The sequence below is a fragment of the Arvicola amphibius genome, chromosome 18 (assembly GCF_903992535.2).
Source record: "Arvicola amphibius chromosome 18, mArvAmp1.2, whole genome shotgun sequence".
Taxonomy (NCBI): domain Eukaryota; kingdom Metazoa; phylum Chordata; class Mammalia; order Rodentia; family Cricetidae; genus Arvicola; species Arvicola amphibius.
This window is the reverse complement of record NC_052064.1, coordinates 28,598,744-28,624,136: the sequence shown is the minus strand read 5'-3', so window position 1 is coordinate 28,624,136 and position 25,393 is coordinate 28,598,744. Positions and strand designations below refer to the sequence as shown.

The 25,393-nt window shown below is 43.6% G+C and overlaps 1 protein-coding gene across 1 annotated transcript in view; it reads left to right on the top strand.

Annotated features, from left to right (window-relative positions):
* Positions 1 to 8,396: 8,396 nt before the first annotated feature.
* Pgap1 (post-GPI attachment to proteins inositol deacylase 1) overlaps positions 8,397 to 25,393 on the top strand; it is a 65,179-nt gene continuing 48,182 nt past the window's right edge. The window contains exons 1-4 of the mRNA XM_038315496.1: positions 8,397 to 8,613; positions 15,361 to 15,514; positions 17,487 to 17,662; positions 22,463 to 22,634. Of these exons, the coding sequence (XP_038171424.1) occupies positions 8,467 to 8,613; positions 15,361 to 15,514; positions 17,487 to 17,662; positions 22,463 to 22,634 (649 nt within the window). The 5' untranslated portion in view covers positions 8,397 to 8,466. The remainder of the gene's footprint in view (positions 8,614 to 15,360; positions 15,515 to 17,486; positions 17,663 to 22,462; positions 22,635 to 25,393) is intronic.

Below are 25,393 nucleotides of genomic sequence, written 5' to 3'. Positions count from 1 at the left end.
CAGAATGGAAAGTTCTAGAACTCCAGTCTCTGATCCTGTGCTCCTGATGTGTCTGCTAAGACAGCAGATGAAGAAACTTCATAACTCTGACCAGCTCGTCGCTTATTGCAACCCAGGCTGCACACTGAAAGACACCAACACTGGAAGGCCATTCATGCCCGCGAAGGGGGCTCGGATGACCACACCTGAGGAGACTGGAAAGCAACCACGCATCTCCCTTTCAGAAAAATCGTCAGAACTAAGCATCTTCTGAGAACGGTTTTCGCAGTCTCCCGCTAGGCTGAACTGGGGGAAACTCATTTATCTTGAGCCGCAGCCACCTCGCTACCCATGAACTCAGTCCCTCGGCGATTCAGTGAGCACGCCTTCAGCCCGACCATAGCGCTGTGTACGGACCACGTTCTTCTCTGGGATCCGCTTTCCTCACCTCAGTTAAATATTTCCTCTTCTGAGCTCCAGTGCTCCGTGTTCATGTCTATAATACTTGACCGTGGCGGTGGTGGTAAGGTGGGTGTGAGCGTGTGTGTGTGTGTGTGTGTGTGTGTGTGTGTGTGTGTGTGAGAGAGAGCTTGTGTGCGCATGCGCATATGCTGGGCAGAAGTTGACTTAAGGTGCCTTCCTCGGTTGCTCTCCACCTTTCTTTTGAGATGAGGTTTTCATTGAGCCCGAGTTTCCACAACCAGCTGGACCGCCGGACCACCAAGGCCCAGGGATTCTCCTGTCTCTGCCTCCCCAGTGCAGGGATTACAGGTGTGCTCTACTGTACCCCAGGCCCCACCCCAATAACATTGGTGCTGGGGATCCAAACTTGGGTAGTCATGCTTGCGTAGCAAGTATTCTACTTCCCGAGTCACTTTGGGGGTTTGCTTCGTTATAATAATGACTCTTTCTTATTTATCTCTTATCTCGGTCCCCATTACAAAGGTTGGCACAAATAGTCCATTAAATGTTTTGTGATCGCATAGACTCTACTTTTGTTTTTGCCTTGATGAAAGGCATACTGCAAACCAAGAAATCTATCTTAGCTGGGGAGCAATAGAGCAGAACATTACTGTTGAGGTCTTCACTATTGATCAGGTCTTTATTCATTACAGTTCATTGTTCAAAGCAGTCAGAGTATTTTATCACAGCAACAAAATTAAATAAGACGACGCCCATGGTGCCGTCCAGTCTCCTTATAACCAGGAAATTCACCTCTCAAATGTCAATAGGATCAAGTTTCACGAGGTACCAGCAGAGATTAGTGCGCCGCAAAACACATATGCCCATAAACTTCTAATACGATACAGCACATTACAGAGAACATATCAATAGATGCCATGAACCAGTTTTAACGTATGTGTAATGTAAATTTGGTTATATTGATAATAGTGATAAGAGATTTTTGTTTATTTTGTTTTTTCAATGTTGAGAATCAAATCCTAAGACTAAAATATCCTGGGCAAAGGGCTGGAGAAATGGCTCAGAGGTTAAGAGCATTGCCTGCTCTTCCAAAGGTCCTGAGTTCAATTCCCAGCAACCACATGGTGGCTCACAACCATCTGTAATGAGGTCTGGTGCCCTCTACTGGCCTGCAGGCATACATGTAGGCAGACTATTGTATACATAATAAATAAATAAATATTAAAAAAATACCCTGGGCAAGTGTTCTACAACTAAGTCACACCCCCAGTCCTAAAATGGTTTTAATTTTTAAAAGTTAATAATTTTCGAAAGTAGGGAAACATAAAAATAAACCTTAGACCAATATTCATTTGCCACTTCTGCTCCTACCAAGAAGTAAACAATGTTATTCTTATATTCCTTGAAGACATTTTATGCCTTTTTACAGTTGGAAACGTACTATAATTTTGTTTCTTACCTTTCTGCTTAGCGTTGTCCACGATCAAATCCTTTAAAGCATCCTTTTAACAGCTGCATAATATTTCCAGAGTGTAAATGTAGCAGGCTCACTATCATTAGATCTGCATGTGTGGTACTTTGAATGTTTTCTATATCGTAAAGCTGAGGTTTTGGATTATTCCCTGAGGAGAGATTCCCAGACCAGTGGCTTTCGTGCTACCAAATCTGTGCGGTGTGTCTCAGGCCCTTTGTGGTCTCTGATCCTGAGGGCTGACTATGGTTTCCCAGCTTCCTGGAACAGTGCTCTGCAGCTCCTTCTTCCTCTCTGCCAGCCTTCTATTGTGTTCCTGAAGTGAAGACTTCAGTCTCTGTGTAAACTCCACAGATGCTAGCTGAACCTCGAAGCCTCAATTGCTACCCAGAAGTTCTTCGGATGCTTTGCCAAAGGTTCTGAGGACTTGAACTCTGTTCCTATGAGACTCATTGCTTTCTGAAAAGGCCAATTAAAATTACTCACAAAACAGCCTGTTTCCCCCCTGAACGGCCTTGCTTCTGATTTTCCTATTTCTGTATATGGTACTGAGTGTTTCTAGGGCTCATCCATGGAGTCATCTCTAATTTTCCCCACCTGGTGTAACAGTGATCTATTGAATCAATAATTCTCCAGATTTCTTCTACTTTGTCCCATTTTAAAAGTATGTTTTCAATATCATCTTTGCATGGGGTATTGTTACTTTTCTTGAAAGGAAAACAAATTAAGGTATTTTAAAATTATTATGAAAATATCAATTTTAGAAAAAAGTGGCAGATGTATAAAAACTGACACATTAAAAATAGTTAAATATTTTCTTTTGTGCTGCTCTTAAGTTGGTGGTCTGTTCTCTACCTACAAGATATGGGCTACATCACCTTTTTTTTTGCTTTTTTTTTTTTTTTTTTTCGAGACAGGGTTTCCCTGAAGTTTTGGAGCCTGTCCTGGAACTAGCTCTTGTAGACCAGGCTGGTCTCGAACTCAGAGATCCACCTGCCTCTGCCTCCCGAGTGCTGGGATTAAAGGCGTGCGCCACCACCGCCCGGCACCACCTTTTTATCTTTTACATTTTTATTGTTTTTTATTCTCTTGTACTGAAAACTATTAATTCTCAATAGCAATTTATTTATTTATTTATTTATTTATTTATTTATTTTGGTTTTTTCGAGACAGGGTTTCTCTGCAGCTTTTTTGGAGCCTGTCCTGGAGCTAGCTCTTGTAGACCAGGCTGTCAATAGCAATTTATTATATTTGTTTTATCCTATAATATAAAGAGAATAATCCTCAAATAACAAAACAAATTTGTTTTTCCTTTTGTCTTTAGACTGTATAGCACTAATGTAATGATATACATTACAATCATTTGTAATCTGTGTCTGCAATCATTTGAGATAAATGTGTTTTGGGTACATACGTTTGGAAAGAGGTATGCTTTAGCTATAAACTTTAGGGAGTTGGGTTAATTGCCTCAATTAACTATTAAATTGTATGTTTGCTTTTGAATTATTTTATTTTTGCACCTAGCAAGGCAGCTCCATGGTTGACGGCACTTGTTCCTCTATCGGAGGACCCTAGTTTTGTTCCTAGTGCTCACATGGTGGCTCACATCTATCTCTCACTCTCCTTCCAGATGATTTAATTCCTTTGTCTGACACCTACAGGCCCCAGGCATGCGTGTGGTACACATGCACGCATGCAGAAAAACACTCATCCATAGAAAATAAATACATTTAAAGTTTTTTTTTTTAAAAAAAATATTTTACCACACATTGTACTTGTGTAAAACGGGTTGTTTACGTTATCTGATCCAGTTGGTAATATTTCTGAAAATCTAGCATATTCTATTCTCAACAACACCATTTAAAAGAAATTCCCAAGTTGATGGTTAATCTTGCTTACTTGTTGAGACTTAGAATTACCTTGGAGTCAAATATCTGTGATGTATTTTCTAGACTCAGTTAACTGTAGATGGGGAGCCCATCATAACATCCAGCTCAAAGAAAAAGGAGAAAGGGGACTGATCACCGGCCGTTGTCTCTCTGCTTACGGACTGTGGATGCAGCAAGATTAGCTGCTTCAAGCTCTTGTTGCTATGACTTCCAAGCCATAACAGACTGTACCTTGGAACTGTGAGGCAAAATAACCCTCTCCCTTTAAAAAGCTGCCTTTGTTAGGGTATTTCTGTCGTAATGACAACTAATATAGAAGACTGGTACCAGGAGTGGGGGGGGTTGCAGCTGTCGTAACATGATAACATGAACATGTGGTTCTTAGGACTTTGGAAAGGAGAGATTTGTCAGAGAAATGTGTAAGAGTTTGGAACTGCCGGGCGGCGGTGGCGCACGCCTTTAATCCCAGCACTCGGGAGGCAGAGGCAGGCGGATCTCTGTGAGTTCGAGACCAGCCTGGTCTACAAGAGCTAGTTCCAGGACAGGCTCCAAAGCCACAGAGAAACCCTGTCTCGAAAAACCAAAAAAAAAAAAAAAAAAAAAAAAGAGTTTGGAACTTTGGGTTAGGAAGGACTCTTTGATGAGGCAAAAAGAACTTAATGGGCCATTGTGGTGGGAGTTAGAAGGCCACAGGGAGAAAGATGGGGCTAGTGGAGTTCTGACTTCTGAGGCATCAGAGGACATCAGGAACTCTGTTGGAAACAAGGGTAGCAGACGTTCATGTTAGACAAAGAACATAGATGCATTCTGCGTGTGTCCCAAGGAAGTCCAGTGAAGTGGAATATAAACATAATTGATTAGCCAGGCATGCTGGAATTCACCTTGAATCTTAGCACTCAGAAAGCAAAGGCAGGCAGATCTCTAGGAGTTCAAGGGCAGCCTGGTCTATACAGCAAGTTCCAGTCCAATCAGGGTTGCAGAGTGACACCCTGTCTCAAAACAATAACAATAACAACCCCCAAACCACCAGCATCACTAGCAAAGCAAAGCAACAAATTTTTTAATTTGTTTGGCAGAGGAAATTTCAAGGCAGTTTAGCATTCAGCCTGTTATCACATTTACCTAGGTCAACAGTTAAAAAAAAAAAAAGAGCAACAGGTGGGAAGAATTTTTTTAATGCATAATTTGTAAAGAGAGAGAGAGAGAGAGAGAGAGAGAGAGAGAGAGAGAGAGAGAGAGAGAGAGAGAGAGAGAGATTGGGCAAGTTTAAGTTGTAGTAAGACAAACACTAAAAACAAGGCTTAATTGTCCAAGAGAAATCATATGCTCTTCGCTTGGACAATAGACAAACGCCACGAGGGCCAGGCTCCCCCCATCTTAGGCTCCATCCAGCTTTTGATGCAAAGCAAAATTTCATTTGAAAGCAGAGCCTAAGCTGAGAATGCCACTGGAGGGGGTCCTCGCTTCTGGAAAGCAACTACCTAAGGAGGCCCTATGGTTAGCAAGAATAGGCTGCTCTAGCTGCGGTCCAAGAAGGGAAGTCTCCACCTTGAGCTGGCAGTAGAACTTAGAAATGTTATCTATATGGCACTATATGGGTAGGCATGTAAGAGGCAAGATTAAGGAGATCATGGACTCTCATACCATACTTTCAGAGAGCAACTGAGCCTAGGCAATACTGCAGGGTTGGAGGTATTGGGACCATTTGGAGTCCTGGCCTTCAGCTGCTCTTCCCTGCTAGAGATCTTTACTTTCCTTCTGATTTGAGTTACTGAAAGCTGTGTCAAAGTTGTTTACCAGCTCTGCTTCACGAGCACGTGTTGCCTTGGCCTTGAGGATCAGAGGATAAGGTTTCCACCTGTTGGCCCACCTGACTGTTGGGTATATAAGCCTCCATGGGGGCTATTGAATAAAGGGCTTCTTACCAGTGACTAAAGGTCCGAGTCTCTGTCTCTCTGTCTCTGTGTGTCTTTGTGTGTTTCAACCTGCAGCCCCTTGCCCGAAGCTCATGAACTGTATGGTAGCACATGGAGCGCAGACAGGCGTTGTGTGCTGCAGGAGGTCCTGAGACGCTGTTGTCTGAAACTATGAAAGTGAAGTCCAAGCTGCAGCGGAGACCCTAGGATGTGGGAGATGCCGGAATCATGGAAGTCTGTCGAAGACGCCGGGTGTGGAGTGGAGCTGATGAGAGAGGTTGTGAGGCTGGAGAGATGGCTCCGAGCTTAAGAGCATTTTCTTCTCTTGCAGAGGACCTGGGTTCAGTTCCCAGCACCTCTGTGACAATTGACAACTGTCTGTAACTCCAAAGGAGCTCCACTTCTGGAGGATCCCGTGTCTTCTGGTCTCCGGCACTACATGCGTATATGCAGGCAAAACATTCATACACAAAATTAAGAGAGAAAACTTCTAAAGGGACTCTTTGTGTTCTGCAGGCAGCACAGTGGAAGGGGCAGGATACCTGGGCCCTTTAGAGCCCAGATGATTTCACTATGAGCTCCAGATGCCTGACACGGAGGTGCAAAATAAGACCTTTGCTCTGTGGGGATTTGGTCTGCTTTGGTATGATCTTTCCTTGTTCTCCCTTTTGGAAAGAGGATGTTCACTCTGTGCCATTGTAAGTAACAAAGTTTCTGTTTTATAGGGGTTCACAGCTAAGGGATTGCCCTAGTCTCAGAAAAGACACTTTTGAGTAGTATTGGGGCTGTCAAAGATTATGGGGACGTTTGAAGTTGAACTAAACACACCTACATTATGAGATGGCCGGGATCTTATGGGAATGCGAGGTGGAAGGTACTTGTTTTAAAGTCTAATTGTCGAGGTGTCAAGCTGACAAGGAGTGGCGTTGTGAAGGTTAATTTTGCCACCTGGCTGGAATTTAGAATCACCTTGGAGACACATCTTTGGACACATCTAGGAGTGGTTTTCTAGATTAAGTTATCTAAAGTGGGAAAACCCACAGTAACTTCCCAACTGGTTAAAAAACGAAAAAGGGAGCTGGGCTCTAGTGTTCATCTCTCTTTGCTTCTTGTCTGTAGATGCAATCTGTCAATCCCCTGCCTCAGGTCCTGCTGCCATAAATCCCCCGCCATGACAGGCCATGAAACTGTGAACTAAATCAAACCCTTTAAGTTCCTTGTGCAAGGATACTGTCACACTGTAAGACAAGTATCTACTACACTGAGTGTGCACAGCACACCATCAGAAACATACATGGCATGCCTTAAATTCGTATTAGTTAACCATTAACCCCGCTAGTTAATATTACCCAGGGTTCCCTCACATGTTATTCTGGCCCTTTCAAATCTACCTCCGTGTGTCAAAACAGCTTACCTGTCCATTTCCCCGTTCCTTTCTTCGCAAATATCCCATATCCTGTAGCTAACGGTATTTGCCTGGCCTTGTGAGTGTCTCTGTGTACGGTAAAAAAATATCTAGCCTATCATTTTTAACTTTGATCATAGCTTCTTAGTGTGAATAGGAGGGTTTTGTTTAAGATAAACAATAAGCTGCTTTTCAGTGATAAAATTCTTTGATTTCATGTATCATAGACTGATTTTCTAGCATATATTCTAAGAAAATTGGCTAAGTAAAATGAAATTGAGTCAACGCCAAAAATTATTCTAAGTAAAATCCTGAAGTTAGCAACACACACACACACACACAGCGTTTTGAAGCTGTTATAGGTATTGCAAACGGGTTTGTCCTGCCTTTAAAAAACCCCCTCCTTTGTGTAAAAACAAAGTGAAATCCTTCAAAATGAATTGTCAGGAGAGAGAGAGAGAAAGCTTGGATAAAATCTCCTTCTAACGCCAATATAGAACCGATCCCCCAGAGACATGGGGGATCCAGAGGGCTCCAGTTAGTGTCAACCTCATCCTGCAGAAACCAGCTGGGACGTCCATGCTGGTGGGCATTTTCGTAGTGTCTTTTAAAGACCACCCCTCGCGTGACTTAGACTTCCACCAAGAACAGGGTTTCCTCTGGGTCTTGGTTTAATGAGCCGGTGCTTTCAAGTGTTATTACCTAACGGGGCCCCAAGTTGGTGGTCTAAAAGGCCGGGTGAAAGCGATTTGTCTCCTCCCGAGTCAAGCTAACTGGTCCAAGAAGGCTTGGGATGAGACGGCGGAGACCCGAGGCGGTTCGAAATTGAACAGGAAAGGATTTTTTAAAAAACTGTTTCAGGGAAAGATGTCTGCGATGTGACAGCCACTGGACAAGCTTTTAATGTGCTGCCCGCCTGCCTTGGCCAGTCAACACTGGGTCATAAACATTCTCTGCACTCCGGGGCGTTATCCTTGGCCCTGGCCAATGGCTTTGATACCCACCCGGTCCATCCCCCTCCTGCCTCTGGGATCCCGCGCTCCCACCCTCCCTCCCTCCCTTCCTCCCTCCCTCCCTCCCTCCCCACCCCATTTCCCTTTTCCCTCGCCCCCTCCCGTTTCTCTCCAGCCCAGCCCACCCCGCTTTCCCACTCCATCTCTCCGGGCGCACGTTCGCGCTCCCGCTGCAAACGCCTCCTCCGTGGGCGGCGCCGCGGGCTGGCGGCGCGCAGGCGCGCTGAGCGGCGGGCGAAGGGGAGGGGCTGCTGGCGCGCTCCGCGCAGGCGCGTGCAGCTCTGCTGGGCACGGCTTGGCACGGACGGCTTTTCCCTGGCTGGGTCTGGGCGGCTGGGCTTGGACGGCCGTGGAGGCGCTCAGCTGCACCATGTTCCTGCACTCAGTCAACCTCTGGAACCTGACGTTCTATGTCTTCATGGTGCTTCTGGCCACCCTGGGGCTGTGGGATGTCTTCTTCGACTTCGAGGAGAACAAGTGCAGCATGAGCTACATGTTTGAGTACCCCGAGTACCAGGTACGGCCCTCCCTCACCTGCTCCTCGCCCGCTCCCCTCGGGCTCAGCCCGAACGATCCCGGGTCGGAGCCCTCCGGGCACTTGCAGCCAGTCTCCTGTCTCGTGCCGGGTAGGGCGTCCTGTGCTCGCCTCTGGGGCCCCTCGCCCCCCATTCCTGCTCTCCCAGACCCGGGACCCCGACTTCTGACCCGCTGGACAGTGCATCTCTCTCATCCCCGGAGAGCCATCCCCGGTCCTCCTCCTATACTGTCCCTAAACCCAATCCTCCGATACTCCTTTGCTTGCATGGAGATGAATTCTCTTCGCGCCCAGTGATGGACATGTCAGATTTTGCTTTTCTGGAAAGAAACCCCGTGTCTGCAGAGTTGCCAGGGCTGATCTAAAAAGAGGCTCCAGGGTTTTACCTCTGGGTGAAGTGAAAGGCTGCCCTGATGAATAATTAAACTGAACACTGTTTAGTTCCCTCCTGTGGAGATTTTTGCGGATCCACCTGTTCTGTAGGTTCTGAGTCCGTGGGTGTGTGTACCTGTTTTCGCAAGCCTCTGAACAGCCGGTGACTTGCACTGTCTATTAAGATACCTGTTAAAATCAGTTGCATGCGCACTCAATTTCGTGCTGCTATTTTGCTTTCTCACTGGGTTTAACAGGCTCTGCCTCCCCTCTCACCGCCCCCACCTCTTCCGTTTCAATTTGAATGCTTTCAATTAATTGCTTCATTTGTTCTGTGTAGTAGAATCTAGAATTTCATTCATGACCAGCTGTAGAAAGAGATGACAGATTACACAGCTGCTGGGGTGGGGGATTTCCCTCCGATGATATTTTGTTAAGGTTTCTAAACGAACCTCTTAATTTTGGAATATCTATTATAAAACTCCTATAAAATATACACAATAGATTTTGATAACGTGCGTTCTTAGTATACTTCTAAGATGATTGAAGATTTTCCTGTAGGATGAAGAATGAACATCAGGATTGCTTCTGTGTTTAGGTCCTTACAGAGGCCTGTTTGATACCTCTCTTATTTACATTTAGAAGGTGAGGTTTAATTTGCCGAGGATCATCCTTTTCCATGGATATTTTCTAGGAAGAGAGTTCTTACCTTGATTTTGCATCCGTGGCTATGAGGGAATGAGAACACTGGATTTCAGATGCTCTTGGAGATTTTAACAAGTTAGTGCTAATTCCAAAGCCAATAAACTGATATGTTGGTTTCTGTGCATTCGTATCTTAGTAGTTAAATTTCATTTTATTGCCTAGCCTTTAATAATTTGGAAACTCTCAGTAGACTGAAGTAGGTCACTTTAGTCCCTGTATTAAATGCAGACTTTGGTTAAAATGCAATTATTTTGGAACAAGAGCCTTCCATTTATTATTGACTCTATTTTAATATTTTCAGTAGTAGAAACGCCTTCCTTCCTGTTGGGCACAAAGCATATGGACCTCACAGATGCATCGCCTGCCTCGTGAAATTGACTAGAAAGAGAAAATTAGTGTCTCTCACACACACGAGCTGTTGGGCCTTTGGTTGAGTACTGAGTATTTCGTTCGTTTGGTTTGATTGCCTTTTCCGAGTCTGACACATTAATTTCTGAGTGCAGTAATCCCAGTGGCACACATTTTTAGCAGACGATTGTTTTTTTCCTTTTCCTTTGAATGAGTTGAATTATTTTACAAACAGAATTAAGAAGTACCTATAGAAATGAGCCCTTTGGAATAAATAATGAAATTTTTTAAGATAATCGAGCTCATTCAGTTAACAGCCAAATGGTTTTCATAGGATAGCTTATATGTCGCCAGTAGTTTATAGATTGCCTTTTGAAGCAGCGTTTTCTGCACCTTTCTGATTGTTCACGGTTGGTGTCCCTTGGTGGGCATGTCCTCCTCATTGCGTTTTCGTCTTTCTTGAGGCCTTTTCTTTCTTTTAAAAACATTGCTTATTTGTATCTTTCTTCGTCATCGGAAAATGATCAGTGGCATTCCTTCTTTCCTTCAAGTGAGAGAGGAATTTGGAACTCTGCAAAAAATGAACTTTTGAGTTTAACATTGTTCATTATCTATACAGAGAAACTCTGTCTCAAAAAAGGAAAAAAAAAATGGTTTCTTTCCTGTAATTTCCTGGGTGCTCTGATTTGGAGTTCCTCGGTCAGAGCTTAAGTCTACCACGTCACTTAAAGCTTCCTGCCTTATAATGCCAGCAGGGCCACACTGTTGTCTGGCTGTACGTAATTTTAGGCTAACTGTAGAATTTGAGAAGAAACAGCCGAGTTCTTTTCTCTCACTGGGCTCTGTTTGTGGATGCGACCTAATGATTGCTCTCTGAAAGGAAATGCTGATGCGGAAAACATAAATCACATTTAAAAATAACACGTGCTGGTGTTTAGACAGTCATTTATTGAATGACTGGGTATACTTGGCATGAGGGAATTTGTGATAGAAGCCCCTATCCCTGTCATGTTTATATTTTAACAAAAAGAAGAGACAGGAATCTAAAAACGAGTTATAAATGTAACAAGAGTCTATGTACGAGACTCTTTGGAGAAGAGAGAGTATCCTTGTTTGTACTGGGTTTTCAAAGGCTTTTGAAAAGATGAGAATTGAGGGGCTGAAGAGATGGCTCAGAGGCGAGGCCCTTGCGGCTCTTGCAGAGAGCCCGGGAATAGTTCCTAGAACCCACATGATGTCTTACAACCATACTTAGCTCCAGTTCCCGGGGGTGCGACACCCTCTTCTGGCTCCATGGTACCATGCAGGCAAAACGTAAAATATGAAAACTAAATGAATTGGTGGCAGGCTATGAATTTGGTCATATAGGTCTATGGTTAGGATACAGTGGAAGGAAGGCAGGCATCAGAACATATTATCTGGTCAACATTTATAATACTACTGATGTTGAGGGGAGAAAATAATCTATAAACATATTCGCCTGGGGGGCTGGAGAGATGGCTCAGCGGTTAAGAGCATTGCCTGCTCTTCCAAAAGTCCTGAGTTCAATTCCCAGCAACCACATGGTGGCTTACAATCATCTGCAATGAGGTCTGGTGCCCTCTTCTGGCCTGCAGGCATACACACAGACAGAATATTGTATACATAATAAATAAATATTTAAAAAATATTCACCTGTATGTATCCAAAATATTTGGCAGTACACATAAGTTGATTAACGTTGGTTGTCGTCTGGGATGGGGGAACTGGATAGCTGCAGGGCATTGAGTAAGAGACATTCTTTTTATTGCCTGTCCTTTCAAAATTGAAAAAAAAAAAACAAATATATTAAACCCAAATTTTAAAACATGGCCTGTATAAGTTATAAGAATGAGGCAGATGTCAGAATCAAATTTTAAAAGCTCCCTCCTCTGAAGTATTTATGCTTTGTGTGTACAGTATGGAAACACATGGGGTATGTGTTTTATCAAGAAATTTTGGTAGCAGTATGGACTGGATTGTAGTGGAGAGATTCTGACAAGAAGAAAGGCCTGTCTGAAAGGTTTTATTATGTCTAGGTGTTTTAGCCCGTTCTTTATCAAACAGGAGTCCCTAGTACTGCTCTTAGGAGTAGCCACCGCCAAGGGCTGAGAGCGCCTAGGAAGAGCTTCAAAGTTGCATTTATTTTGATACATACTTTTTCCTTTTTGGTTATATCATGACTATCAAACTTTTATCATTTTTCTTTACAGATGAAAGATAGACGCGCGTGCGCGCGCACACACACACTCACACACACACATACACTATAAAATAAGGCCTCTGTCTCCTTAAGGCAGCATCCTTTAGCAGGTGAGGGGTTGTTAGGACGCTTGTCTTTTGGAAGGGGTGTAAGTTGGTGATGCAGACTGTATGTGAGGGGGCAGTAAAGGCACGGCCGACAGCAGGGTCGGCATCCCGGATGTAATACGTCATGTGAAGGGTCGCCGGTCTTCATTAAAGGGCGCTTGTGGGTGAGAGTCTGCTTGTTTTAAACTGTCCATATAAGATGATTTATCCTGGAGCCTTTTAGCTGGTTTCTCTATGCTTCCTTTTTCTCCTCGGCATCCCTTCTGTGGGTTCACACATCGTCAGGCGCTTTCGCTGCCTCTTGTCTTCTGGACACTCACTTGCACTCTGCCTGCCTGATGTCGTTTTGCCATTTGCCTACCGTTCTTGCTTCCCTTTCTGCTCCCCACTGTTGACTCCCCATCTCCCTACCTTCCCCCACCTGTATGTTTTTAATATATAGTTAATTTTTCATATTAATATTTTTATAACAAAATTGCCCTTAAAATAATATGCTGTTAAATATGCCAATATATCTTACCTGCTTTTCGTCTTTATTTCTTTTTAGATATATTTGGTAGTTTCTTGTTTTCTGAATTAATATTCAGCTTAACTCAAACTTTGTCTTGTAGATGGAGCGGTGGGCTGCGTCCGGCCACCCGGCTAGCTTTACCCAAATAATTACACGGAAACTGTATTCATTTAAACACTGCCTGGCCCATTAGTTTCAGCCTCTTATTGGTTAATTCTCACGTCTTCCTTTAACCCATATTTAGTAATCTGTGTAGCACCACGAGGTGGTCGCTTACCAGGAGAGATCTTAACCTGCCTCTGTCTTGGAGAGGAGAAGCATGGCGACTCACTATGGCGACTGCCTGAAGCGTCTGCCTCACTGCCTTCTTCCCAGCATCCTGTTCTGTTTACTCCGCCTACCTAATTTTCTGTCCTGTTAAAGGGCCAATGCAGTTTCTTTATTAACCAATGAAAGTAACACATAGACAGATGACCCACCTACATCATTGTCTACTAAACTAGAAAGTAATGATCTATTATGCATGTGCCATTGCATCAAATTGTGTCCTTATTTGGGAGCAGTTCAGGAATTATTTCTTCATTCTGTTATATTTTCTTTTTGCTTGGTTTGTATGCCATTAAATAAAATAGCGCATCATTTTGTTTTTACTTGCACTCTGCATAAATTATTGGAACTAATTTGACTTCAAGTACCAGTGTGCTTATACAGCAAATAGCGTTGGCTTTTCTGTATTTGGTGTGTTGGAGAAGGCAATTGAAAGTGCTCATCCCTTAAGTAATAGGCACATAGCAGTCCTGTAGATGCCTCTGGGGTGTGGTTGGCCCAGATTATGGTAATATCCTCAAAGGAATAGTCTGGCATCTACACAAGTGATTAGATTTCTTTTTTGGAATTTTTCAGCAGCAGTATTAACATTTACAGGTTTTGAAATTTATATGGTAAAATAGTTCATCAAGTTACGTATATGTTTGACATTGCTAGATTATTGATGTATTGATACTGCTTAAATCTATGATTCAGTATAATTGTTGTTTTTGAAAGTGGCACACTTTTTTAAACTTTATTTTCATTGTATGTGCACTGGTGTTTTGCCTGCATGTCTGTGTGAGGATGACAGATCTCCTGGAACTGGAGTTACAGACAGTTGCAAGCTGCCATGTGGGTGCTGGGAATTGAACCTGGGTCCTCTGGAAGAGCAGTCAGTGCTCTTAACCGCGGAGCCATCTCTCCAGCGCCTAATGACTTGTTGTTAATAATTTCTGTTATTAAAAAGAGAAAGAAAGGAAACACCAGGTAGGATGATGTACGCCTGTCATTCCCAACACTCGCTAGGGAACACGGGGGTAGCACGGTAGCGAGTCAGGACAGCTGAGCCTACGTAGTGATAACCAGCCTCAAAGGGGGGTGGGATCAGAAGAGCTTACACTTTGCAACATCTTTGATGAACAGTCTTCTGGAAGAGATGCTAATTCAGTGGTCAGAGGACTGTTCATCTCTTGATCAAGACTTCGTTGTCAGGTTCAGGTAATTTTGTTAAAACGCTGAGAGGTTTCATTGTCAAGTCAACTTCCTGGGGCTGTGGAAATGGTTGCTCAGATGAAGGGCTTGCCTTGCCATCACGAGGGAGGCTGGAGCTCATCCACAGCACAGATACATAGCTGGACGGGGTCGTCTGTGTTTGTAATCCCAGCGCCGGGGAAGCAGAGGTAGGCCAGGCAGTCTAGCTGAATCTGTGACCTCCAGGTTCAGGTGGAGAACAGTTGAGGAAGATACCCGATGTTGACCTCTGGCTTCCACGCGCACGTGCACACACACAAGAATGAATGTGCAGTACGTAGGGGCCTGAGTAAAAGGAGATACTTTAGAAAGGAGTATAAAATTACAAAATGAATTGATTTGATCGTGGAAAGCGTTTACCATCTTTTTTTGGGGGGGGGGGGAGTTTGAGACAGGGTTTCTCTGGCTTTGGAGCCTGTCCTGGAACTAGCTCTTGTAGACCAGGCTGGCCTCGAACTCACAGAGATCCGTCTGCCCCTGCCTCCTGAGTGCTGGGATTAAAGGCGTGTGCCACCGCCGCCCGGCCTTATACCATCGTTTTAAAGTATAATTAATAACTGACTCTAAATAACATGCATTCCCAATTATGCTTATGTGAAACTTTCTGACGTATACCAGTGACATATAGCCATTGTCAGGCATTGTTTAGACTGATGGGCATGTGCTAGAATGTCAACCATACGTGTTTGAAGTTTACACCATTCAAGATCCACATAATTTAAGAGAAATCTCCTGCTTGAAACACGGCAAGGAGAACTTGCTTTGTGCATCGAGTGTGCTTAATATTGTTGCTAATCTTTTTCTGTCGCACGATTTCAAAATTCTGTAGTTTACGTTTGCATTGAATCTGAGTTGTATTAACAAAAGTGATTAAAGTGGACTTATTTATTACTTCCTTTCTGTAGAAAATCGAACTGCCGAAGAAGCTGACAAAACGCTATCCATCCTACGAGCTCTATCTGTATGGAGAAGGGTCGTACGCCGAAGAGCACAAAGTCCTCCCTTTGACAGGAATTCCTGTTCTCTTCCTTCCTGGTAATGCTGGCAGCTACAAGCAAGGTAGGTGCTGGAAGAGCAGAGTTAACACTGTGAAATTCAGACTTCGGAGGGTGTGTGTCCTGCCTGAATCAAGCAGGGATAGAGAAAAAGCTTGTCCCGATACCTCCTGGGAGAGCCACTGGAAAACACACAGTGAAATACAAAGACAAGAAGAGATGAAGACCGCTTAGGATGAGAAGAGGCAGATGGGACCAGGCAGGGTGCATAGATTAGCCAGGTATTCAGGACGAGCAGAAGAAAGGCTCACATTGGAAAAGAAGTTACAGAGAGTGGAACCTGAAACATTCAGTAGGGAGAACAGTACCTTACATTGCGCTGAATGAGCCTAGATCAGTGTCTTTCCCAGGGTGGAGGCCTGTCGCAGTATGGAGGGGTTACAGAATGGCGGGGAGAAAGAAGTGATGTGTTCAGGCTCCAAATTCAGCGTTGGCTTAGAGAATGTCAGGAGTTTCTGACCTAACAGGCAGACATCCCAATCTGTAAGTCATTACACACAGAGTCTGTGTTGGTTCTTACGAACATTCCAGGAATTGTTAAATAATGAACCCACAATCGTTTCAGCATGTATAGCGATTCCTTATTTTTTTTTTTTTTATATACAAAACACTTGTGGCCTATTGGTCCTGAGCCAGGGAGTATTCTAGGTATTGATGGTCCCAAGTAGAACAAGACAGCAAGTCCCTCCATCTTCTTAAGGGAAGACAGCCACCAGTGGAGGTTTCAGTAATATTATTAAAAGCTACAAGAAATAAATCCATAAATCACTGAAGGTGGCAGACGGTACGTAATAGGAAGGAGACCTGTTTAGATGAGGGGGTTCAGGAAAGGCTGTGGCGGGGAGATGGTGTTTGAGGGGAGCTTGAGCAGTACTGTTTGTGGGGAAGTTCCTGATGCAAGAATATGTCCGGTGCCCTGAAGGTCACAGGACTAGAGAAGAACGGGACGAGTTGGGGAGGTCGCTATGACCTGTATAAGATCTGCAAAGACTGAATGTTTATTTGAGAGGGGTGTGAAACAGGTGCTTTGGGTAAGAAACGATGTGATCTGATTTTTGTTGTTAGCTGTCACGCTTGAAGTGATGCACTTTAAGTTATTACAAAGTGAACTTACAGAGGACTAAAGCCTCAGCGGAGAAGTGGAAACTTGCCAGCAGCACCCTGCAAACCCTGTGTGTTCCTTCATGACTAAAGCTTTCCCCTTACACACACACACGCACACACACACCACGCACACACACACCACGCACACACACACCACGCACACACACACCACGCACACACACACCACGCACACACACACCACGCACACACACACTACGCACACACACACCACGCACACACACCACGCACACACACACACCACGCACACACACACACCACGCACACACACACACCACGCACATACACACCACGCACATACACACCACGCACACACACACCACGCACACACACACGCACACACACTTCCACAATTCTGGTTTTAAGGTAGCAATTTTCATAAACTTTCTTTATAGTCTTAATCCCTAAGTGTGAATCCCTAGTATACTCTATTGGTTTGCAGGTGTTCTTAATCTTTATAATATATAATCTGAGCTATTGAGAAGCTTTAAATAAATAACCCTATCATGAATAAAAACAACTTACTTCAGTGTGGTACACAGTAACCATATTACCTTAGAAGCTCAGCTGCTAACTGTTAGCATTTCCTGTATGAAGACCCTGATCTCAGATCCCAGTAAACCCCCACCTCGCCCCAAAAGCTCAGCCTTTAATCCCAACAGCGGCAGGCAGATCTGAGTTCGAGGCCAGCCTGGTCTACAGAGCGAGTTCTGGGACAGCCAGGGCCACACTGAAAAACCCTGTCTCGGAGACAAAAAACAACAAAGCAAAACAAAGTAAAGCCTCTCAGAACAAGGTGGGAGGAATTCGGGGTATCTCGTACAGTGAGCTCTCTCCTCCCCGCTCCGCTCCAGTCCGCTCCATCGGCTCCATTGCGCTGAGAAAAGCGGAGGACATTGACTTCAAGTACCACTTCGACTTCTTCAGTGTGAACTTCAACGAGGAGCTGGTGGCACTGTACGGCGGGAGTCTTCAGAAGCAGACCAAGTTCGTGCATGAATGCATCAAAACAATCCTCAAACTGTACAAGGTAGGCGATAGAGATGCAGATCAGCAGTGTAGTCTTCTTCTTTTAGGGATGCATTTGATTTTAAATAGTGTATTTGTTTATATTGTGGAAGGTGAAGCAATACAAAAATGGCAGTACTTTTTTTTTTTTTTAAATGTGGTGTCTTCAATCCAGTGCTACTTTAAAGATCTAAGTTGAATTTACAGTTTCCTGGTTTATTGAGAGATAAGCTGGAGGGCCAGTGAGGCGACTTAGGGGGTAAAGGCCCCGGCTGCCCAGCATGATGGCCTCTCTTCAGTCCCTGGAGCCCACATGTTTGAAGACAAGAAACTGCCCCCTCCCCAGGTTGTCCCCTGAGTCACATGTGTGCACATACCACACAACGAATCGAAAACTAGAATGACTACATTACTATCTGTTCAATAAATATTAGGGAAAGGCATTTCATCAGGGGTCAATGTAGACGTTTTTAGAGACTTTGAGTTTCATCTTCAGGTCCTGGCCCTACAAAAAGACATTTCATAACTGTAAAAGGGCCGATGCATCCAGGAAACAAAGCAATCACTTGTATGCCTCCAATCCTTCCGGATTCACAAAGCCAAATCCAGTAGAACCAAGGAAAGAAATTATCATTATTAGCACAGTTAGTATGAGTGATTTCACCACGAATTCTCCCAATTTCTGATAGAAGAGTTCTGTAAAACTCTGGATTTGAACACTTCACCACCTTGGCTGCATGTTTATTAGTAATAATAGAATGCTGTGCTCAGCAACTATAGAAACATTCTCTTTCAGGGCACAGTGACCATTTACTAAGGTGTCTTCTGTGCCAGGCCATATATGGGTCACGGGTATTAATAATCCTCAAAGTACTAAAACTATGCAATGTAGTATATTTTCTGAAAATAGCAAGTTAAATTAAAAGTAAAAAAAAAAAAGTCTAAAAAAATTCTTCTAGCCAGGTGATGGCGCACACCTTTAATCTCAGTACTCAGAAGGCAAAGGCAGGGGGTTCTCTGTGAGTCTGAGGTCAGCCTGGTCTACAAAGCAAGTTCCAGGATAGCCATGGCCGTTATACAGAGAAACCCTGTCTTGAAAAACCAAATTAAAAAAACAAAAAAAAACTTCTATTACTGCTAGATTACCCAACATTTCAAAAAAGGTGAAATTTGAAGATACTATGAGATGAACTAAAATGAAAATACATATCAGAATTTATAACATTTTTATGTGCACAAAATCGTCAAATAATAAAAAAGAATTTATAAGATTGGGTAATTGTGGGGCTGGAGAGATGGTTCAGTGGTTAAGAGCATTGCCTGCTCTTCCGAAGGTCCTGAGTTCAATTCCCAGCAACCACATGGTGACTCACAACCCTCTGTAATGAGGTCTGGTGCCCTCTTCTAGCCTGCAGAAGAATATTGTATACATAATAAAAAATATATTTTTTAAAAAAAATGATTGGGTAATTGTTAAAAAGAAATACTGCTTTTGAATGCTTCTAAAGTAAGGTTTCAAGTCCGTGACTGAAGGCTGTAGCCTTTGTAAGCCAGAGAGAAAAGAAAGTTACCAAAGCAGGTAGAGTAAGGAGTCATGATGAAAGTGAAAATTAAAGAAATATAAAACAAGCCGGGCGGTGGTGGCGCATGCCTTTAATCCCAGCACTTGGGAGGCAGAGGCAGGCGGATCTCTGTGAGTTCGAGACCAACCTGGTCTACAAGAGCTAGTTCCAGGACAGTCTCTAAAGCTGCAGAGAAACCCTGTCTCAAAAAACCAAAAAATAAATAAATAAATAAATAAAACAACAGAAAAACTCACTTCTGCCAATGGTTGATTCTTCAGAAAGATCAACAGCTTGGTAAATTATGGCTAGACTGACTTGAAAAATGAGAAAACAAAATGAGAAAAAAATGAAAAATGCTTTCAGGAACTAGTGATGGTGTGTTTCTACAGGGTCTACCCCTGCAAAGAGGACAGTGAAGGGATATGCACACTTTGATGACTGTAAATAACATAAATTAAGAAGCTGACATAAGAAGAAACAGAAAATCTGGTTAGCCCTGTATCTGTCAGGTGTGTGTGTTTCTAATGGAAAATCTTGCCACTAAGAAAAACCTAGGGCAAAATGACTTTCAGTGAAATTCTAGTCCTTATTTAAGAAATAACAATTATTGATCTCAAAACAACAGCAAAATCAGCTTTCAGAAGAATAGAGGAAGAAACAGACTCATTGAACGGATAAAGTACAGGTATGGAAAGACTATTCTGGGCAGAGAAAACCTCATTAATCACAAGAGTCTAAGTAAATATATCCATGTAGAAAACAAAAATGTGGCTGGGGTGGTCAGATAGATTGTAAAGACACGTAGACAATTTTAATGTTTCCCCCCTTTTATCTAGGGTGGTAAAACCACTGGGCAGTGACACGTTCTTACTTCAATTTTAGTAGGACGATTTCATTCTGGTTATTTTCAAGGATAAACTAGAGGGAAATAAGGGTGGAGACAGGGAGACCAGAGAGAATCCTTGTTGCAGTCTCTCACACAAGGGCTAATAGTGCTTTAAATTTACTGGGGAGTTAGGCAGATGGGTACAGTATCAGAGGTGGAGGCAGCAAACTTGTCTGGCAGATTGCAGGTGAAATTTCCGTATGAAGGAGAAAGAAGAGTTAATGATTCCAAGTTTTTTGTTTGGCTAACTGGAGGGACTGAATTGCCTTGGACAGGAAGAAGGAAAAGGCTTGGGGGTGATAAAGTCTAATTTAAGATAGACTGAGTGTGAGATCCATGAGATATTACCAGTACAGCAATTACACAACAGGAGTTCAAGGCGAGGACTCCAGTGGAGATTAGCTAGCTGGTGGGTGGTTAACTGAAGGTAGATGTATTTACAGCCAGGGGAGTAGATCACATTAGTGTGGCCAATGAGAGAGAGAGAGAGAAGAGAGAGAGAGAGAGAGAGAGAGAGAGAGAGAATCTCAAAGAACCGATCACAAGCCATTAAGAGGTGGGGAAAGAGAAAGGAGGGCAGCACCGAAGACTGAAAGTGACCACCTGGTGCAGAGGTAGGTCAGCCCTCAGCATGAAGAACACTAGGAACCCCAAAGCCATCCCCAGGCAGGCTGGCTTGCTAGTGGGGTTCACAGGACCTCAGCTTACAGCAGACTTGGGACTGTCACACAGGGAAGGGACACAGAACGCATGAGGAAAAGCTCACAGGAAGAAATCGGAAGAAGACAGGTGGGAGCGACGGGGCAGGGGACACAGTCAGACTTCATTCCTCCATCAACAGAAAGAGTGAGAAAGGTTGCCTAGGACGGGCGCAGTCAGAGACGCAGTGCCCCAAGGTTTTATCGAGAGCTAATTTTGGATCTGTCTGCTTAACACAGACCAGAGTTCTATCTAGCCTGGAGGACAACAGGTGTTCATCATAAGCTGTATTGCTTGCATCGTGGGCACTGTGAACTGTCTAAAGAGTGACAAGAGTCCTCCCGAAATATAAGGTCCCAGGAGGATAGCAACACCAGGCCTTCCAGGTCAGCTCTGTTTCGTGCAGCGACTGAAGGAAAGACAGATGTGGAGGACCAGTGTTGCGGGAGACATGTCTACAGCTTAGTAGGAAGATTAAGGAGCGCGGCTGACATGAGCTTGTTTGTCTTTGTGATGGTCTCGCTATGTAGTTCTGGCTGGCCTCGAACTCACTAAGTAGACCAGGCTGGCCTCGAACTCACAGAGATCCGCTTGCCTCTGCCTCCTGAGTGCTTGAATTAAAGATGTGTACCACCACACCTGATAATAAAGATGATATTGCTTTTTAAAAGTAATTAACTTTAGGTATGTGGATTTTTTTATCTGCTTGTATGTCTGTGTAGCATGTGTGTGCCTGGTGCCTCTGCAGGCCAGAAGGAGGGCACTGGATCCCCTAGGACTAGAGTTACAGACTGTTGTCTTCATCCACCATGTGGGCGATGACAGCTGAACCCCAGTCCTCTGAAGAACCAGTGAGAGTAACCTCTGAGACATCTCTCCAACCCCAGCAAAGATTATTTGTAAGGCGATACTTTTTAAAAGAGTTACATAACCCGTGGATAAATGTTTAAGGCGCTGCTTTATTTTTTAAATTCAAGTGCACTGTAGAGAAATAATTTAAAGAGACCCATATGATGGTGTATTGCTTCAACAGCTATAATTGTCTTTTAAAACTATTTTCAGTTTCATTTATTTCTTATACATTATATATTCCTTATATATCCTTATATATTATATATATATTCCTTATATAAAACAATATTCTATTCTATACTAAATATACTTCAGATTGTATGCTACCTAGCAAATGAATACAAACGCGATTCACTAAATCAAGAACTCCAGTTTCAGTTCAGAAAAATCATAACTAAAAGTATAACTGTTAAAAGTAATACAACCCAAAAGAGGATTTGCTTGTTGTTTAGAACTGTGTGAAGACAGATTTTTCTGTCTTTTGAGGGATATTCCTCTGGTTTATGGTTGCTACTATACTGCTCACACGCAAGTGGAAGTACTAAGTAGTTTTCCTATGATACTAAGAATTCTATCAGGGCTGGAGAGATGGCTCAGTGGTTAAGAGCATTGCCTGCTCTTCCAAAGGTCCTGAGTTCAATTCCCGGTAACCACATGGTGACTCACAACCATCTGTAATGGGGTCTGGTGCCCTCTTCTGGCCTGCAGGCATGCACCAGACAGAATATTGTATACATAATAAATAAATAAATAAATATTTAAAAAAATTCTATCATGGTGATTTTTTTTTCTTTCTCCCTTCCTTTCCTTTTTCAAATAGGGTCAAGAATTTGCTCCCACAAGTGTGACAATCATTGGTCATTCTATGGGTGGCCTCGTTGCCAGAGCATTGCTTACGCTGAAAAACTTTAAGCAAGATCTGATCAATCTTCTGGTCACCCAGGCCACCCCTCACGTGGCCCCCGTGATGCCCTTAGACCGTTTCATCACGGGTGAGTACGAGCACCTTCAAACCTCCCTCCTCCTGTCAGGGTGAAGCTAGTTCCTGAGAGTTTAATCCATGTGCAAGGCTGTCCAGTTACACACCAGCATTTCCGTTCTCAGTGTCGCTCATGTCTTTCAATCTAGGCTTATTATTGAGGATGGCATTGATTTCTCTTTCCGGCCGGTTAATGTGTGTTTGCTAAGCCCTAGGTTCTAGAACTCCTACTTTGTTTTTCTTGGGAACGATTCTTTTTTTTTTTTTTTTAAGAGTTACTTGTTTGAAACTTGCCGTATCAGATTCTCACGGTAATAAAATTAAGAGATTTGTGATTAAAATTGTTTAAATCCTTGTGCTGCTGCTACTAATGTTGACTGAGTATCCATTTAGGGAAAGAATCAAAAACTGAAAGTCAGGTTTGTTGCTACCCTTTCTGTTGCACTTTGCAATAGAGATGAGCCGTGTAGTTAAGTTAAAAATGATTCCAGATACACTTAAAATAGTAAGTCAGCAGGAGTCAGTTTGATATTATGTCATTTAGCAGCAGATTAGTAGGCAGTCCCTTAGGGACTGTGACCTACCTATCTAGCCGTAGGTTTTCCAGCCCAGTAATAGTATAAAGTACGGCTTTCATCTTGTGGAGCAGGATTTAAAATTTTATCAATAAGTTATTGGTTACTCCCATGGTGTCCCTGCCACTATTGTACCAGTGAGCCTGTCTTTCCAGGGCCATCATCTCTATAGCTTTCAGGGGTCATAGCTGGGGGTGGTTGATAATGACTTTCTCCTCTGAGAGTTTGTATAGCATCTTGTAGCTTTATTAGAGACAGCCAGCAGGGACAAAGCTTCCAGGTGTGTATCAGCTTGATTTCCCCATGTTCTATGACTGAATAGTGTGGCCTCTTCAGCAGTAGGACCTTTAAAAAATTTTAAGTTCTTCTCTCATATTTTACATCCCCTCTCCCCAGTTTCTCCATCTTACCTCCCCTCTCCCACAGATCCACACCTGCTCTGCCTCCCCTCAGGAAAGAGGAGGCCCCCAGGGACATCAACCAAGTACCACATAACATTCTCGAATAAGACCAGATACAGACGATCCCATCAAGGCAGGATACGGCAACCTAGGAGGAGGAAATAGGTCCCATAAGTAGAGAGAGGAGTCAGAGACAGCCATGCTTCTACTGTTAGGAATCCTACAAGAACACCAAGCTACTCAGCTATAACATATATGCAGAGGACCTAGGTCAGATCCTATAGGCTCCCCGATCTCTGCAGTGAGTCCCTGTCAGTTGATTCTGTGGGCCATGTTCTTGTGATGTCCCTGACCCCTCTGGCTCCTCCTATCCTTCCTCCCCCTCCTCCACAGGACTCCCCATGCTTTGCCTAATGTTTGGCTGTGGGACTCTACATCTGTTCCATCAGTTGATGCTGAAGTGGTTCTGATCTCTTTGATGAGGGTTCTGCTAGGCTCTGGTCCCAGAACACTCTGCAGGCGGTACAAACTGTAGATCAAAGGTTTTGTCGCTGGGCTTATATTCCAAATCCTCCACTTGAGGTCTTGCCTGTTACAGAAGATGGCCAGTTCAGACTCTGTTTCCCATTGCCAGGAGGCTTTGATAGAGTTACTCGAAGATTCCATGGAGTTTTTCATTGCGCTTACTTTCCATGTTGCTTCCCAGATGCTACCCAATTCTAGTCATTTCTCCCAGTATTTTCTGCCTCTCAGTAGTAGGCTATTGATGGCAAATGGAGCCTTGTATTTGCTTACACACCAGCACTTGGGAAGCAGATGCAGTTGAATCTCTGTGAGTTCAAGGCCAGCCTGCTCTACAGAGCGAGTTCCAGGACAGCCAGGGCTGTTAGAGAACCCTGTCTCAAAAAAAAGAAAACCCAAAACCTAAACAAAAGCAAAAACAAGCAAACAAACAAACAAAATCACACCCTTGAACTATATCTGCATCCCCCGAAGAAGAAATGTATTTTCAGTACTGTCAGGCTTGAATCATTGATAACAATGATCACCTTTGAAAGGGATTCCTAAGCTTAGGATGCTTTTCCTGAGTTAGAGGAAGCCCAGTCTCTTTCAACTTTCTGGTTTCTTATTTCTTTAAATCAGAATTAGAATGGAAAAAGTATTTAAGTAGTGAAGGGTTTCATGTTTTTGAGAGGTACATATGACTTCCAGAAACAGACGGCCCCTTTTATACTTGGTAGAAATACTACCTTTAAACGCAAAAGTGGTCCTGCCCTGGGCCTGCTCTTCCAGGGTCATCTCTGACCACACCCCCTCCTCACAGGGACGGGATGCACACACCAAACAGCCTTTCTCCTCGTGGCTCATGCTCCTATGCTCAGATCATGATTCCGGAAATGAAACCTCTTGGTTGACCGTTTATTTTCTTTTGGAGAGTGTTCATGTAGCCCCCTTACAATCCTGATCTTCCTGCCTCCTCATGGCTGGGTTTACCAGTTTGCAGCACCATGCCCGGCTCCTGTGTGCCAAGCTCTTTCCAGGGCCGGCGTTGGCCTCTTACATGTCTTTATTGTAAGAGCGGTGCACACGAGCCCACAGTGAACTATGACAACATGTGGGTCTTTGGTGGAGCTCGGATATTCGTACAAGGTTCTTGAGATGTCAGATAGAATTAGCTTGGGAAGAGAGAGAGAAGGTACCACAGCAGTGGGACCCATGGTCTGCTTTTGTGTGTTCTCACAATCTAGGGCTAACTTTGAAGACTCTGAGAATCCTTAATTTAACTCCACATGATG